The 13,773-nt window shown below is 41.9% G+C and overlaps 1 protein-coding gene across 1 annotated transcript in view; it reads left to right on the forward strand.

The window, feature by feature from the left end:
• The window catches only part of LOC117255300 (voltage-dependent T-type calcium channel subunit alpha-1I-like), a 386,243-nt gene that overhangs the window by 287,766 nt on the left and 84,704 nt on the right, over positions 1-13,773 (forward strand). The window contains exons 22-23 of the mRNA XM_078166400.1: positions 10,668-10,846; positions 12,596-12,722. Coding sequence (XP_078022526.1) covers positions 10,668-10,846; positions 12,596-12,722 — 306 coding nt within the window. The remainder of the gene's footprint in view (positions 1-10,667; positions 10,847-12,595; positions 12,723-13,773) is intronic.

The raw sequence follows: 13,773 nt of genomic DNA on the forward strand, positions 1-13,773 counted from the left end.
TTTGTATAACCCAGTATCACATAGACTTTGTCAATAAATGCTGTAGTCAGCCAAAGACAATCACGGTTGACAGAAATTCTACCTACTCTTCAAGCTATCATATGATCAACATTTTGTGTATTAAATGTTCAGCTTTGGGTAGAGCTATGTGCTCATCACTGTCACTTCTTACCCAGCCATCCAATCACAGGGAAAAGAGGGACAAGACAAATACCACAAAGACCAGCTGTCACATCCTGCATGTACAAGTGCTGAAAAACAGCAATGGGATAGAAAAAATAATGCTGGTCACATAGACCAGTGGGTCTATATCCTCTTTTCATCCAGAGCAAGGGCCAGAGCAAGCACTCTACCTTGTGCTGACATTTTTCCTTGGATATTCCTTAGCAGCCAGGTGCAACCAAAGTATCTGAGCTCGAAAAACACTGCATCCTCAAAACATGTTTTCAGAGGAGCACTTGGCATTTAGTCTGCCAATCGACCAACCCACCAGAAGGTGTCAGCCCCAGTGACAATAAGGCCCAAAACATTTATAGTTCCTGAGCAAGCCCAGGCCAGATCTTAATCCCTACATCCTACCCTTGTTGTTAAAGGTTCTGTATGCAGAGAATGAAGTCACGCTATTTCTCTGTGTGTTGTAATCTGAACCTTTCTGTGGTTTGTTGTGGTTCAATTCAATTCAATTCAATTCAATTTTATTTATAAAGCCCAATATCACAAATCACAATTTGCCTCACAGGGCTTTACAGCATACGACATCCCTCTGTCCTTAAGACCCTCACAGCGGATAAGGAAAAACTCCCCAAAAAAAAACCCTTTAACGGGGAAAAAAAAAACGGTAGAAACCTCAGGAAGAGCAACTGAGGAGGGATCCCTCTTCCAGGACGGACAGACGTGCAATAGATGTCGTACAGAACAGATCAGCATAATAAATTAACAGTAATCCATATGACACAATGAGACAGAGAGAGAGAGAGAGAGAGAGAGAGAGAGAGAGAGAGAGATGCAGGTAATGACAGTAGCTTACAACAACATTAATGAAAGTAATAATATTATAGTTATAGTTCTGGCTACTGTGGTACAATATGTTGAAAGTATGTATTAGTATCAGACAGTATACTTGTGTGACAATAGTCATATGTGTATAATAACAGTAGAAGTATGACTAATGACTAATGATGGCAGCAGCAGCAGGAGGCATCTGGCAGGACCACGGCAGCAGCACAACCACACACGTCACACTGTCCAGGCACCGCTGCGGTATGAGTTATTCTGAGAGACAGTGGAGCACAAAGGCTCCGGAGAAGAAGCCGAGTTAGTGACATCCAGAATGGCCGAGTTAGCAAGATGCAGTAATAGGATGAGAGTGAGAGAGAGAGAGAGAGAGAGAGAGAGAGAGAGAGAGAGAGAGAGAGAGAGAGAGAGAGAGAGGGAGCCCGGTGTATTATAGGGGGTCCACCGGCAGACTAGGCCTAAGTCAGCCTAACTAGGGGCTGGTACAGGGCAAGCCTGAGCCAGCCCTAACTATAAGCTTTATCAAAGAGGAAAGTCTTAAGTCTAGTCTTAAATGTGGAGACGGTGTCTGCCTCCCGGACCGTAACAGGAAGATGATTCCACAGGAGAGGAGCCTGATAGCTGAAGGCTCTGGCTCCTGATCTGCTTTTGGAGACTTTAGGGACCACGAGTAACCCTGCGTTCTCAGAGCGCAGTGTTCTGGTGGGATAATATGGCACTATGAGCTCTCTAAGATATGACGGAGCTTGACCATTTAGAGCTTTATAAGTTAACAGTAGGATTTTAAATTCAATTCTGGATTTTACAGGGAGCCAGTGCAGAGAAGCTAAAACAGGAGAAATATGATCTCGTTTCTTAGTTCCTGTTAGTACACGTGCTGCTGCATTCTGAATTAGCTGGAGAGTTTTTAAGGACTTACTAGAGCTACCTGATAATAGAGAGTTACAGTAATCCAGCCTTGAGGTAACAAAAGCGTGGACCAATTTTTCTGCATCTTTTCGGGTCAGGATAGGCCTAATTTTCGCAATATTACGCAGATGAAAAAATGCAGTCCGTGAGGTTTGCTTTAAATGAGAATTAAAAGACAAATCTTGATCAAATATTACTCCGAGGTTTCTTACGGTAGTGCTAGAGGCCAGAGCAATGCCATCTAGAGAAACTATGTCATCAGATAAAGAGTCTCTGAGTTGTTTGGGGCCAAGAACAATAACTTCAGTTTTGTCTGAATTTAACATCAGGAAATTGGTGCTCATCCAATTTTTTATGTCTTTAAGGCAGTTATGGAGTTTAGTTAATTGATTACTTTCTTCTGGCTTCATCGATAAATACAACTGTGTATCATCCGCATAACAATGGAAGTTTATAGAGTGATTTCTAATGATGTTACCTAAAGGAAGCATATATAGAGTAAATAGGATTGGTCCGAGCACAGAACCTTGCGGAACTCCAAAACAAACTTTGGTACGTAAGGATGATTCATTACGAACGTCAACAAATTGAAAACAATCAGATAAATAAGATTTAAACCAGCTTAGTGCTGAACCTTTTAGGCCAATTAAGTGATCCAGTCTCTGCAGTAGAATTTGATGGTCAATTGTGTCAAACGCCGCACTAAGATCTAATAAAACAAGAACAGAGACGAGTCCTTTGTCTGAAGCAATCAGAAGGTCATTTGTAATTTTAACTAGAGCTGTCTCAGTGCTATGATGCACTCTAAATCCTGACTGAAATTCCTCAAATAAATTATTATCCTGGAGAAAATCACACAGCTGGTCTGCGACTACTTTCTCAAGGATCTTTGACATAAAGGGAAGATTAGATATTGGTCTATAGTTGGCTAACACCTCTGGATCCAGGGTGGGCTTTTTTAGGAGAGGTTTAATTACAGCTACCTTAAAAGACTGTGGTACATAGCCTGTTAATAGGGATATATTGATCATATCTAATATATGAGTGTTAACTAAAGGAAAGACCTCCTTAAGTAGCCTAGTTGGGATGGGGTCTAAGAGACACGTTGATGATTTAGATGAAGAAATCACTGCGGTCAATTCTTGAAGAGAAATTGGGGAGAAGCAATCTAAATATATATTAGATTCTACAGCTGTGTTTGAGGTTAGATAGGTAGGCCTACCATCCGAGGGCAGGAGGTCATGAATCTTGCCTCTAATAGTTAGAATTTTGTCATTAAAAAAGCTCATAAAATCATTACTGCTAAGGGCTAAAGGAATACAAGGCTCAATAGAGCTTTGACTCTCAGTCAGCCTGGCTACAGTGCTGAAAAGAAACCTGGGGTTGTTCTTGTTTTCTTCTATTAATGCTGAGTAATAGTTTGCTCTGGCATTGCGGAGGCCCCTCTTATAAGTTTTGAGTGGTAAGCGGTAGCGGTAGCGGTAGTGGTAAGCCGGTCCGGCCGTGTTTGCGTGTTAGTGCATGTGTGTATCCCACTGGCTATGCTCATCACCACCACTTTACACTGATAACGTGGTGGCGTCATTATGAAAGCGTAGTGCCAACCGTCCAGGTTCCCCCAGTTAACTCTTTTAGCACTGTTGCCATTGTGTATAGCACTGTTTCTGGAGTTAGCACCGTTAGCTGCTAGCTGCAGGCTCAGCCACCTCCATGTTGAGAACCTTTGAGGCGTTTGGGGCGGCAGTAGCTCAGTCCAAAGGGACTCTGGTTGGGAACCAGAGGGTCGCCTGTTCAAGTCCCCGTCCGGACCAAAATATGGAGCGTGGACTGGTAGCTGGAGAGGTGCCAGTTCAGCAAGGCACCGAACCCTCCAGCCGCTCATAGGCAGCCCCACTTTGACATCTCTCCACTTAGTGTATGTATAGGTCCTGTTTGTGCATGTGTGTGTTCGGACCTGTGTGTAATTGAAAACAGAGTGAAAAAATTGAATTGAATTAATAAAATACATACATATATATATATATATATATATATATATATATATATATATATATATATAAATGTCCAGACAACTGATACGTTCTAAATTTCGAATAGAGTCGTAGTCTAGGCAGCATGGTGGTGCAGTGGTTAGCATTGTCGCCTCATCACAAGAGGGTTCCTGATTTGAACCCAGGGGCGGGGGAGCTCCTCTGTGCATAGTTTGCATGTTCTCCCCGTGTCAGTGTGGGTTTTCTCCGGGTGCTCCGGCTTCCTCCCACAGTCCAAAGACATGCAGGTTAATTTGTGACTCTGAATTGTCCGTACGTGTGAATATAAGTGTAAATGGTTTTCTCTCTCTATGTGTCAGCCCTGAGATAGTCTGGCGACCTGTCTAGGGTGTACCCCATGTCTCGCCCAATGTCAGCTGGGATAGGCTCCAGTCCCTCTGCGACCGGTTGTGGGAAGTGAATGACTGAAATGCATTAATATTTAAGCCATGGTCATACGTTACCTCAGTACTGCTATAAAAGTCGCACATGTCCTGGAACTGCATGAACTGTTCCAGCCTGCCAGCACATCATCTATCATCCATTAACCTACATTTTCCTTGATATGTTTTACAGCTTACACCTCTAACTTTAAATCAGTCTTTGGAGACATCCATAAGTTCACAATAAATCAGTCATTTTTAGAGCTTTACGTTAATGGCCTTAATGACTACTACAGTCATATCACCATGATTTCTCTAAGGTTTTCAGATGAAGGATTTTTCCTTATTCCTCAATTAATTTTTAAAACTGAAGCATCCTTTAGATTACTCTCACAGCTTTCATACAATTTTAAACATATACCTGATCTCCTGACATTGGGAATATGAGATAAGTACCCTATGGTACCCTATACGTCATCTGCACACAGTTCACATGTGAGCTGTGCGCTTAGGAACATTTCCGAGTGGAAAAAACGTAATTGCACTCCATATAAATGCATTTCTCAGTGTGGTTCAACAATGTCAGACATTTTCTTTGCACAAAGCAGTAATTAAGAATCTGTGGACACTTGAGGTAATGATCTCCTGCAGTGCTCTTTTATTCTGTCATATTTTTTCTCTATTCTGTTCTCACCCTCCTTCCAGTTCCCATCCTCCTTCTCTCTCCTTCGCTGCTTGTTGCTGTTAATCTGCTGTTGCAGGCTGGTCAGTCTGATCTCTCTCTGAGGAGCACTAATTAAACAGAGTTTCCTCTCTGAGACACACTTCATCACTGTTTTCATTTTCCTCTCCACACACACACCAATACACTGGTACATGAGCGGTAGTGATCAGTGTAAACAGTGTTACCTGCACAGTGAGTTTGACCTTGAACATCACACTCTAATTAGAAACAGGGAGGGAAGTGTAGATCTGTCTCTCTCTGTTGCACCCTCCCTCTGTCTTTCTCTTTTTCTCACATCCACACGCACATGTTTAAACAAGCGCTGATGTACACATGAACTCGTACGCACTTATTCTCAGTTGACTCGTTCTTGTCACACTGTGTCTTTTGCCTGCTAAAGCTGATCAGACTGTTATGAGGTCTAAGCACGGCTGACAGAATGCGTTTCTTACAAGCATTTTAGCAGCCATTCTGTGTTGTCACTACTGTCTGTGCTTACGCGATCATCATGCCTAATTCAAAGTTATAATATGCTGTGGTGTCAGCTCGACGTTTTCCCATGGTCCGTCTCTTACCTCAGCGTAGTCACTCAGCTCTGAGGTCATCATATTACAGCAGCTTGAGGCCAAGGCAAACTTGCAAAAACTTTAACAGCTTTGAATGTGTGAAGCTCGGTCGTCAGCAGAAAATGATGTTTCCAACATCAACGTGTCATGCTTTTTCCTTTCTTTTAAAACCGCCTCACAACACTTACTGAGGAGCTTAGTGACACAAGCTGAAAGAAACAGTCAAAAGGGAGTTTTAGATCTTGCTTTTTGGCTTTGAGATGCATTACCGAGCAACTTTTTTGAGACATGTCCAGAATTAAGACTCTCCATGTGTCTATTTTCCAAGTATGAGCACAATGAATGCCATTTGCTAAAGTGCTTCCAAAGGCTTCACAACTTGTGTTAGCTGGTCAGAACGGCTCCATTAAGACTCCTGATTTGTTTTTTTACTGCAAGCAGCGAACTTATGTCGGTACCCGAAGTCTTGCAAGGAAAAATGAATGACTCATGTTCTTCTTTACTTCTTTAACTTAGTACCTTTGAGAGTTTCCAAACTACTGATCCGGAGCTGCATGGTGTTGTGTTGAAAAATTCTATGGTTGCACTGGGTAGCTGATCATAGGAGGAGGGATGATGCTGAAGAAGGTGTGCACTCTCTGCAAATTGCACCTGATTTAAGTTTAAAATATAATAATTTGCATTTTACTAAAATTTTACTGATTTCATTTACCGGGTGATTAGTGTGCACCACTTAGGAAATCCCAAAATAATTTGCTTTATAATGAGCAAGTTGGTGAATTAATAATATTAAATGTTATAAGCTGGCCCCGGTGCTGCAAAACAATATGCTAGGACAGGGGTCTTCAACGTTTTTAAGGCCAAGAACTGTTTGCTGAGAAAGAGATGGAGCACACAACATATATTGTATACATTTGAGTTACATATCAATAAAGCCAGATGGATGTTTTTTAGGCAGAAGGGTAATTTAAGTGACTATGAACGTGGTATGGTTGCTGGTGCCACACAGGCTGGTCTGAGTATTTCAGATACTGTCGATCTACTGGGATTTTCACGCACAACCATATCTTGGGTTTACAGAGGATGGTCTGAAAAAGAAAATGAAGTAGTGCAGCTCATACAGATGCCTAAGGTGCTTAGTGTACCAGTAAGAGAAGTCAAGGGCCACTGACCAGGCTGGCATGTTTGATGCTCTTGGAATGAGAACGACTCAGACTCATCACCCAAAGTCATTACACTGTAGTATTGAAGCTTTTCGGCTACAAAGTACTGTTGAAATATCTGTGGGGAAAGTGTAAAGAGTATAGTGGACATCCATCACAGTGTGAGCTTACAAAATCCCATCTCAAACATCAGATTGCAAAACTAAAGCTGAAGTGGCATGTACAATAGTTGCCATATGTTCTGTTAAGTGATATTCCAAATGGAGTTTGAGTGTAATTTGAATTTGAATTTAATGTGACATACTCGCCCTGTCAGCTAAAGGACAGCTGGTAGTGTGAGAGAAGAAGCGCAGGCTTTGATAACAGCGCTGGCATCGACCTGCTATAGATTTCCCATGCTTCATGTTTTATCATGCCGATATTTGATCTGCTTAATGGAGGCCCCACGGCATTCCAATAGTCCCGAAGAGGTTTTAGTATAGCCAGCTGCTATTAATAACGGAGCAGACGTATTATAACTCGCCATCCAGCCTGTCAAGTCGTGACAAAAGACCTATCGTATAGGATGTGACAGTGACTCGCTGCTGTGCAGATCCTTGCAGTGAGGACAGATAAAATATTTTCTTAGAGTGAGAGTTTTGGACCGTGTTGGCTGTCAAAACAAGGCAGTGAGATTGTCTGTTCCTAAACACAACTGTAAAGAATTCTGCAAACTGACTTCTTCAGTTAGTTTTGATGCACAAGTCCCTTTTCTTTCTTCATCCTTCTCACTTATCCGTCCTTGTTTTTCTTCCACCTTGTGTTTATGTCATTCCATTTCTTTATTTCTCCTCTTTTTCTGTCTCTGTCAGACCTCTGGCACCGAGCTGCTACATTATTTCTATAGAGTTAGAGTGTCCTGACAACAGCTGGCATTGCAGTATCTGTTATCATGCTTGCACCGCTGCTGCTGTCGTCACTCACTTTGAGTCACTGCAGTGACAGTCATGGTGTTTGTTCACAGGTGGGATATGTTGCTAAAGCTTGTCAGCACATGATACAGTAGCAGAGTTTTACACAAGCATTTCTAGAAGCAGAGCGACAGGAACCTAATAAGAGTGCAAGAGTTAGCTCGGAATGCTGCATTTATGCAGCATCGGCAGAACAGGAAAATAGAGTGCCGAAGTCACGCCCCTTCCGGTAGAGCTCATGGGACCTTAGATCGGAAAAAATATGAATGGCAGTGAATGAGGAGAGAAATATTATCTTTTGTTCCCGTTTGAGTTGCGACATGAAATCCAATATGTTGTTAATAAATTTAAAACATAAATTTTAAGGTCAAGAAAATCATACTTTGTGGTAAAACTGTTGAGATATAAGCTTTTGAAAAATCGCTCGCTTCCAGCAGTTTGGAGTGACTGCAGCCTGGCACAAAACACACAGACATCTTCAATCAAAAATTGATTAATCATAAAACAGTGGAATTTCAGCGGGGAGGCCAAGCTGCAGGAAGTGAGCAAAAGCTATGACATCACATACGCGACCTCCTCCTGTGTACTCTTGAGTCTTTCTAATTAAAAAGCTTATATCTCAACAGTTTTACCACAAAGTATGACTTTCTTGACCTTAAAATGTATGTTTTAAATTCATTAACAACATATTTAGATTTCATGTCACAACTCAAATGGGAACAAAAGATAATATTTCTCTCCCCATTCACTGCCATTCATATTTTTTCTGATCTAAGGTCCCATGAGCTCTACCGGAAGGGGCATGACTTCGGCACTCTATAGGAACATGTCCTGTTATTACGTTGGCCCTTGCCCAAAAGGCACTAACAAGTGACTCCCACCTCCTCCACAAGATCGTTACGGAGTCACCACAATGCACGCGTCTCAAGTCCCGACGCCCCTTTGCCACACATGCCCAAGGACTGCTCCGCACAATACCAACTGTCACCTACAAAGCCTCCTGGGTCAAGGCAAGATGGAGGGACCAGTGGAAGTCAGTGGCTTCACCACTTTATTGAAGATCCCACGGACATCCTTGGCCAGCATCTTGCCCCGACAGCAATGGACGACCCTCAACCACTTGAGGACAGGTGTAGGACGCTTCAGTGCAGCAATGCAGAAATGGGGCCTTGCGGACAGCCCGCTGCAAATGCGGGGATCAATTACAAACTGTACAACATATAATAAGCAGCTGCCCCATATACCAGCCACCGAATGGCAATCTTGGTCTAATCGACCTGGATGATGACACACTGGACTGGCTTGCATCAACGCAGCTGACAGTCTAAGGACATATGCCAGGAGAAGAGGTAAATTTGGTTTTATGTGGCCATGGATGAAATGAGTTAGTTTGGTTTGACACGTTTCCAGTAAGAACTCTGGATCACATTTGGAATCTATTTTAAAGTTCCAGAGTCTACAGGTGGCACCTATATGACACTCCAAAGACACACTTTCAGCGGTTTATTTTGCAGCAGTGTGCCATCATTATTTCTGTGCCATGTTCCCAAACACCACTTATCCCACCTTTCCAGAATTTCCCATCCTTCCACATATCTCTCCGGTGGCATTTTTCTGCCAGACAAGGCAGACGAGCCCGCTGCATCTTCGCTTGTTCTGTTTCGACATGACAAGAACACCAAGTTGTTGTTGCCATGAAAGCACCCTGCAGATGTCAAATGATGTCGAAACATCTGCCATGCGACTTTTCCTCCAACCTCAGCAACTCTTTTTGATTGCAAAACTTTCTGTTTTTCTCTTTGTGCCTCTTCTGCCTTTCTCACTCGCCCCTGACTCCTGCCTCTCATTCCACCCACTGATAGCTGTCTCACTGTTTCCACAAAATTGTTGATCTCCCCCACCTCACCCATCCCCTCCTTTTTTCGTATCTAGAATATTCCCGTCCTCCTTCCTTCTGGTTCAGTCTCCATTAGGGCTTGCGTATTGAGCGAGACCTCCCATCTCAGCTGTAGCTAGAATGTGACAGGTAAATCTAAGACAAAACAGAAATATGTGATGTTTGCAGCTCCAGTGACAACAGCAACACACCTTCTCGGTATTTTGTCTTGTGTGGCCCGGCGGTGTAGAAGTGTCTGATGTAAGAGGATTTTGGGCAGACTGCTGAAGAGGCACAGTGCAATGTCAGCAGTCCAAAATGCTGTATGTCTTAACTGGAATTCAAACAGAGTAAAGCCTTTTCTCGAAATGTTCTTTCGAAGTTTTTATCACAGACATTTCCCTCAGTTACAGTACAGTCGGCAAAATTCAGTGTCAACATAAAAGCCAGTTAAGCATGCAAACAAACTTTGATTTTGCTGCGGATTCATCATTCCAACCACTCTGAAGTGTAATTTGAATGTGGATGTGCTGGTAGTCAGCCCAGTGTTGGAGATTTCCACTGCTGCCAGAAATTGTAGTAGATTTGCTTTCCTTTTAATCGCCTTTCCATTTCCCCCCTCTCCTCATTTCCTTTATTCCTCCCCTTGTCTGTTCCTTTCCTTTTCCTTTTGAACATTCATTTTCTCATATTGGGGTTTAAGAGCTATTGCTTGTCTGTCTTCCCTCCTTTCATCTCCTAAGAAATGTAGCTCTTCTGGATTTAACACCTCTCTCCCTCCATCACACACCTTTCATTCTCAAATATATATATTTTTTTCATCTTTGTGATTTTCAAATGTCTCCTCTTCTCTCCTCCAGAAAGCAGCTGACGTGAAATGAAATACCTGTTTGAGAAGCTAAATATGAAATCTGAATATCAAAGTGTGTGTGTGTGTGTGTGTGTGTGTGTGTGTGTGTGAGAGAGAGTGAGAGAGTGTGTGTGTGCATGCATCTGGCCACTGTCGTTTTACCTGTGCTGGATTCTGCATCTGTCTCCCTTCATCTCTCCAGGTGGTGTCCATGGGTCTGTACCTGGGGGAGAAAGCCTATCTGAGGAGCAGCTGGAACATTCTCGATGGTTTCCTCGTGTTTGTGTCTCTGATTGACATTGTGGTGTCCATGGCGGGCGGGGCTAAGATCCTGGGGGTTCTGCGGGTACTCAGGTTGCTCAGGACGCTGCGCCCCCTCAGGTTAGAAGGACAAACTGCCATGTTTTCTGTAATAGCATCATCATTTTGGATTGATTTGAAAAGAAATAATTTGACAGTAGCGTGCATTATAGTGGTTATACTTTTTGTTTTTTAATAAATTAAAATCTTGTGATCATCATTCACTCACAGGTATGTCTCAGTACTGTTCAGATTACTTTAACTTCAATTTCATTGCTAACGTGGCTTATATTCAGACTTGTTTCTTTTAGACCCTGGCAACACACTGATTTGTGCAAAAACATCCTATAAATATCCGGATGAATGGGCTTTAGCAGTACCAGTAGCTGCGTTGTCTAAATTGCCCGTTGCACTAGTTGTGTTGAAGTCTGTTCCCTCATCAAGTATTATTTCCCTCCTATTAAAATGCGTCAGGTGTGTACGACGAGTTTTGGATTGTATTTAGGTGGGGGGGAAACACTTATCGACATTGAAACCATCTGCAACACAACAACGGCATGGCGGGTCCCATACATTTTTAGGTGCTGTAAAAACACATGCTTGCAGTTATTAGTTGTAAACACATTCATACACAACACTGATATTTATCATTTTGGAAAATACCTACTATGTTACCTACCTGTTGTAACTGGTTCCAGCCCAGGAAATAGTCATTACTCCTCATTAAACTGTCAAATTGTCATCCTCACATTTTGTTTTTTTATATGGATCATACAAACGAGATATGACATGTCAATTAGTGAGCTTTAGAGATGCTGGTTTGTAGTATTTTTTTATTTTTTATCATTAGACGGACCCAGGCTCGCTGTTTCCCAGTGTTCCCAGTCTATGTGCCAATCAAACAGGCTACTTGTGGTAGTTTCATATTATCTGTACAAATATGAGAGTGGTATCAATCTTTTCATCTTAATCAACAAGTGCATTTTCCAGTTTTCTTTCTTTCTTTTTTTTTTTTTTTTTTTTTTTTGCTGTTCTGTATTTAATGATATTACTCTATACCAGGCATGTCCAAAGTCTGGCCCGGGGCCCAATTGTGGCCCGCAGACCAATTATAATCAACTCTTGGCTTGACTTTCAAAATGTACCATATGAGCCCTTTACACAATAATGGTCAATTGAGCAAGATCACTTCGCATTTTTACCCATCATGAGGACTATCATACAGTTTGTAGACAGGCATCAAGTAGTAATAGTTCATTAAAAGATAAAAATGGTTGCATTTGTCTCACTTTTTAAAAAAAAACATTTAATGTGAGAATCAGATGGCCCCCAGGTATTTTCACATTGTTTTATTTTCCCATTCAAAAGTTTATAAGTTGAGAGTAAGTTTAAGTTTAAATGTAAGTTTATTTACTTTATTAAAAAGTAAAAACCCCTGCTCTATACAGTGTACAATATTTATTCCATACAGTGTAAGACTCTATAGCTGAGATGGAAGCAGCTTGTGAACCACAGTTCAGAGGGCTCAAATGAGATTTACCTAGGTCATTTTAGGTTTAGGGGAATTCAGTCAGTTCCCAAAGTGCACCATGGGACCCGACACAGTCTCAGTGTGTCGACATTGCATCATTTACGTAACTTTAAACACCAATTAATACTGAACTTGTTGGAGAGGATAATGTTTATTTGTGTTATTTCTGATTTTGAACTCAATGGAAGCTCCATGTCCTAGTCCTTCTTTTCCCCTGTCTCCTTTTGTGTCGTTCTCTGTATCCCTTGCTCTTTTTCTCATTCACCATCTCTCTCTGTGTCTCTCCCTTTGCCCTCCAGGGTGATCAGCAGAGCTCCAGGGCTGAAGTTGGTAGTCGAAACCCTCATCACATCCCTCAAGCCCATCGGCAACATCGTCCTCATCTGCTGCGCCTTCTTCATCATCTTTGGTATTCTTGGTGTTCAGGTAAACACCGTCAGATATTGATTTGTATGTTCTCCATGGTATGCCTTCACTTCTTTGTCCTTGTCTTCTATTAATCAGGGGATCTCGCAAGTCTTTAACAATCTACGCAGACTCTCTGCAATTTTTTTAATTCAACCTGAGATGATATGATCTAACATAGCGACCCCTATGCTCACCATGGCTCCATTAAGATTTCATACCATCGAAATATGCCAGACCATTACTATGCTCTTAACTTTCATCTAGAGCAACAATGAAAGCCAAGAACTGAATCATTAAACATGAACTGTGAAGAACATGAGATGAGGTTGTATGGCTCTGTTAGCACCCACAATGAGATCACGTTCTCACAACACAGCTAAGAACGCTAATTACAGCAGAATCCAACAGGAAAAGGTATTACGGTAACACATTACCAAAAATCCAGCAAGTGTGGGTAATTTTCCTGCCAAAGCTAAGAACTGGATGAGTTTAAAAGAACGTTTTACTCTCCGCATATCCCTGCAGATGATTACATAATGAGCCACAGCCTTACCAATCCAATACAGGCAAACACATACAACACACTTTGGATTAAGTTACAGCCTCATTCCAGCCAGGGTTAATTCCTGTTTTTCAATTAAAGAGTAACTGTATGTTTTTGTGTCTATGTGACTAACTGGAATAACATTTTTTAAAACTGGTTTAGTAGCAAGTGAGAGCGCAGCAGCACAGCAGCAGTGAAACAAGCTGATCCGAACCACTCAGGGCAATATGCTCTGTCACTGTACATCCACTGAAAGTGCACATTTTTGCCAGTTACATGCTGATTATTTTTCTAAAAGTCTAACAACATAGTGGATAAGATCCCTACGGAAGTAGATCTTTTTGTTAAAGGGTAAGATCCATTTTGTTTAATCAGAAACAGCCCCAAAATCACCATCGCCAAACTCACCAGGCTCAAATTTTGGTGCATCAAAGTGCCACTGAAGTTAAGGTTTTTGGCTCAGAATATGAGAAAAGGATAACGGCCTTTTTACCATCTTTACCAAGAGTGTCTCTCCATTAGTTT

This window comes from Epinephelus lanceolatus, chromosome 3 (genome assembly GCF_041903045.1).
Source record: "Epinephelus lanceolatus isolate andai-2023 chromosome 3, ASM4190304v1, whole genome shotgun sequence".
Taxonomy (NCBI): domain Eukaryota; kingdom Metazoa; phylum Chordata; class Actinopteri; order Perciformes; family Serranidae; genus Epinephelus; species Epinephelus lanceolatus.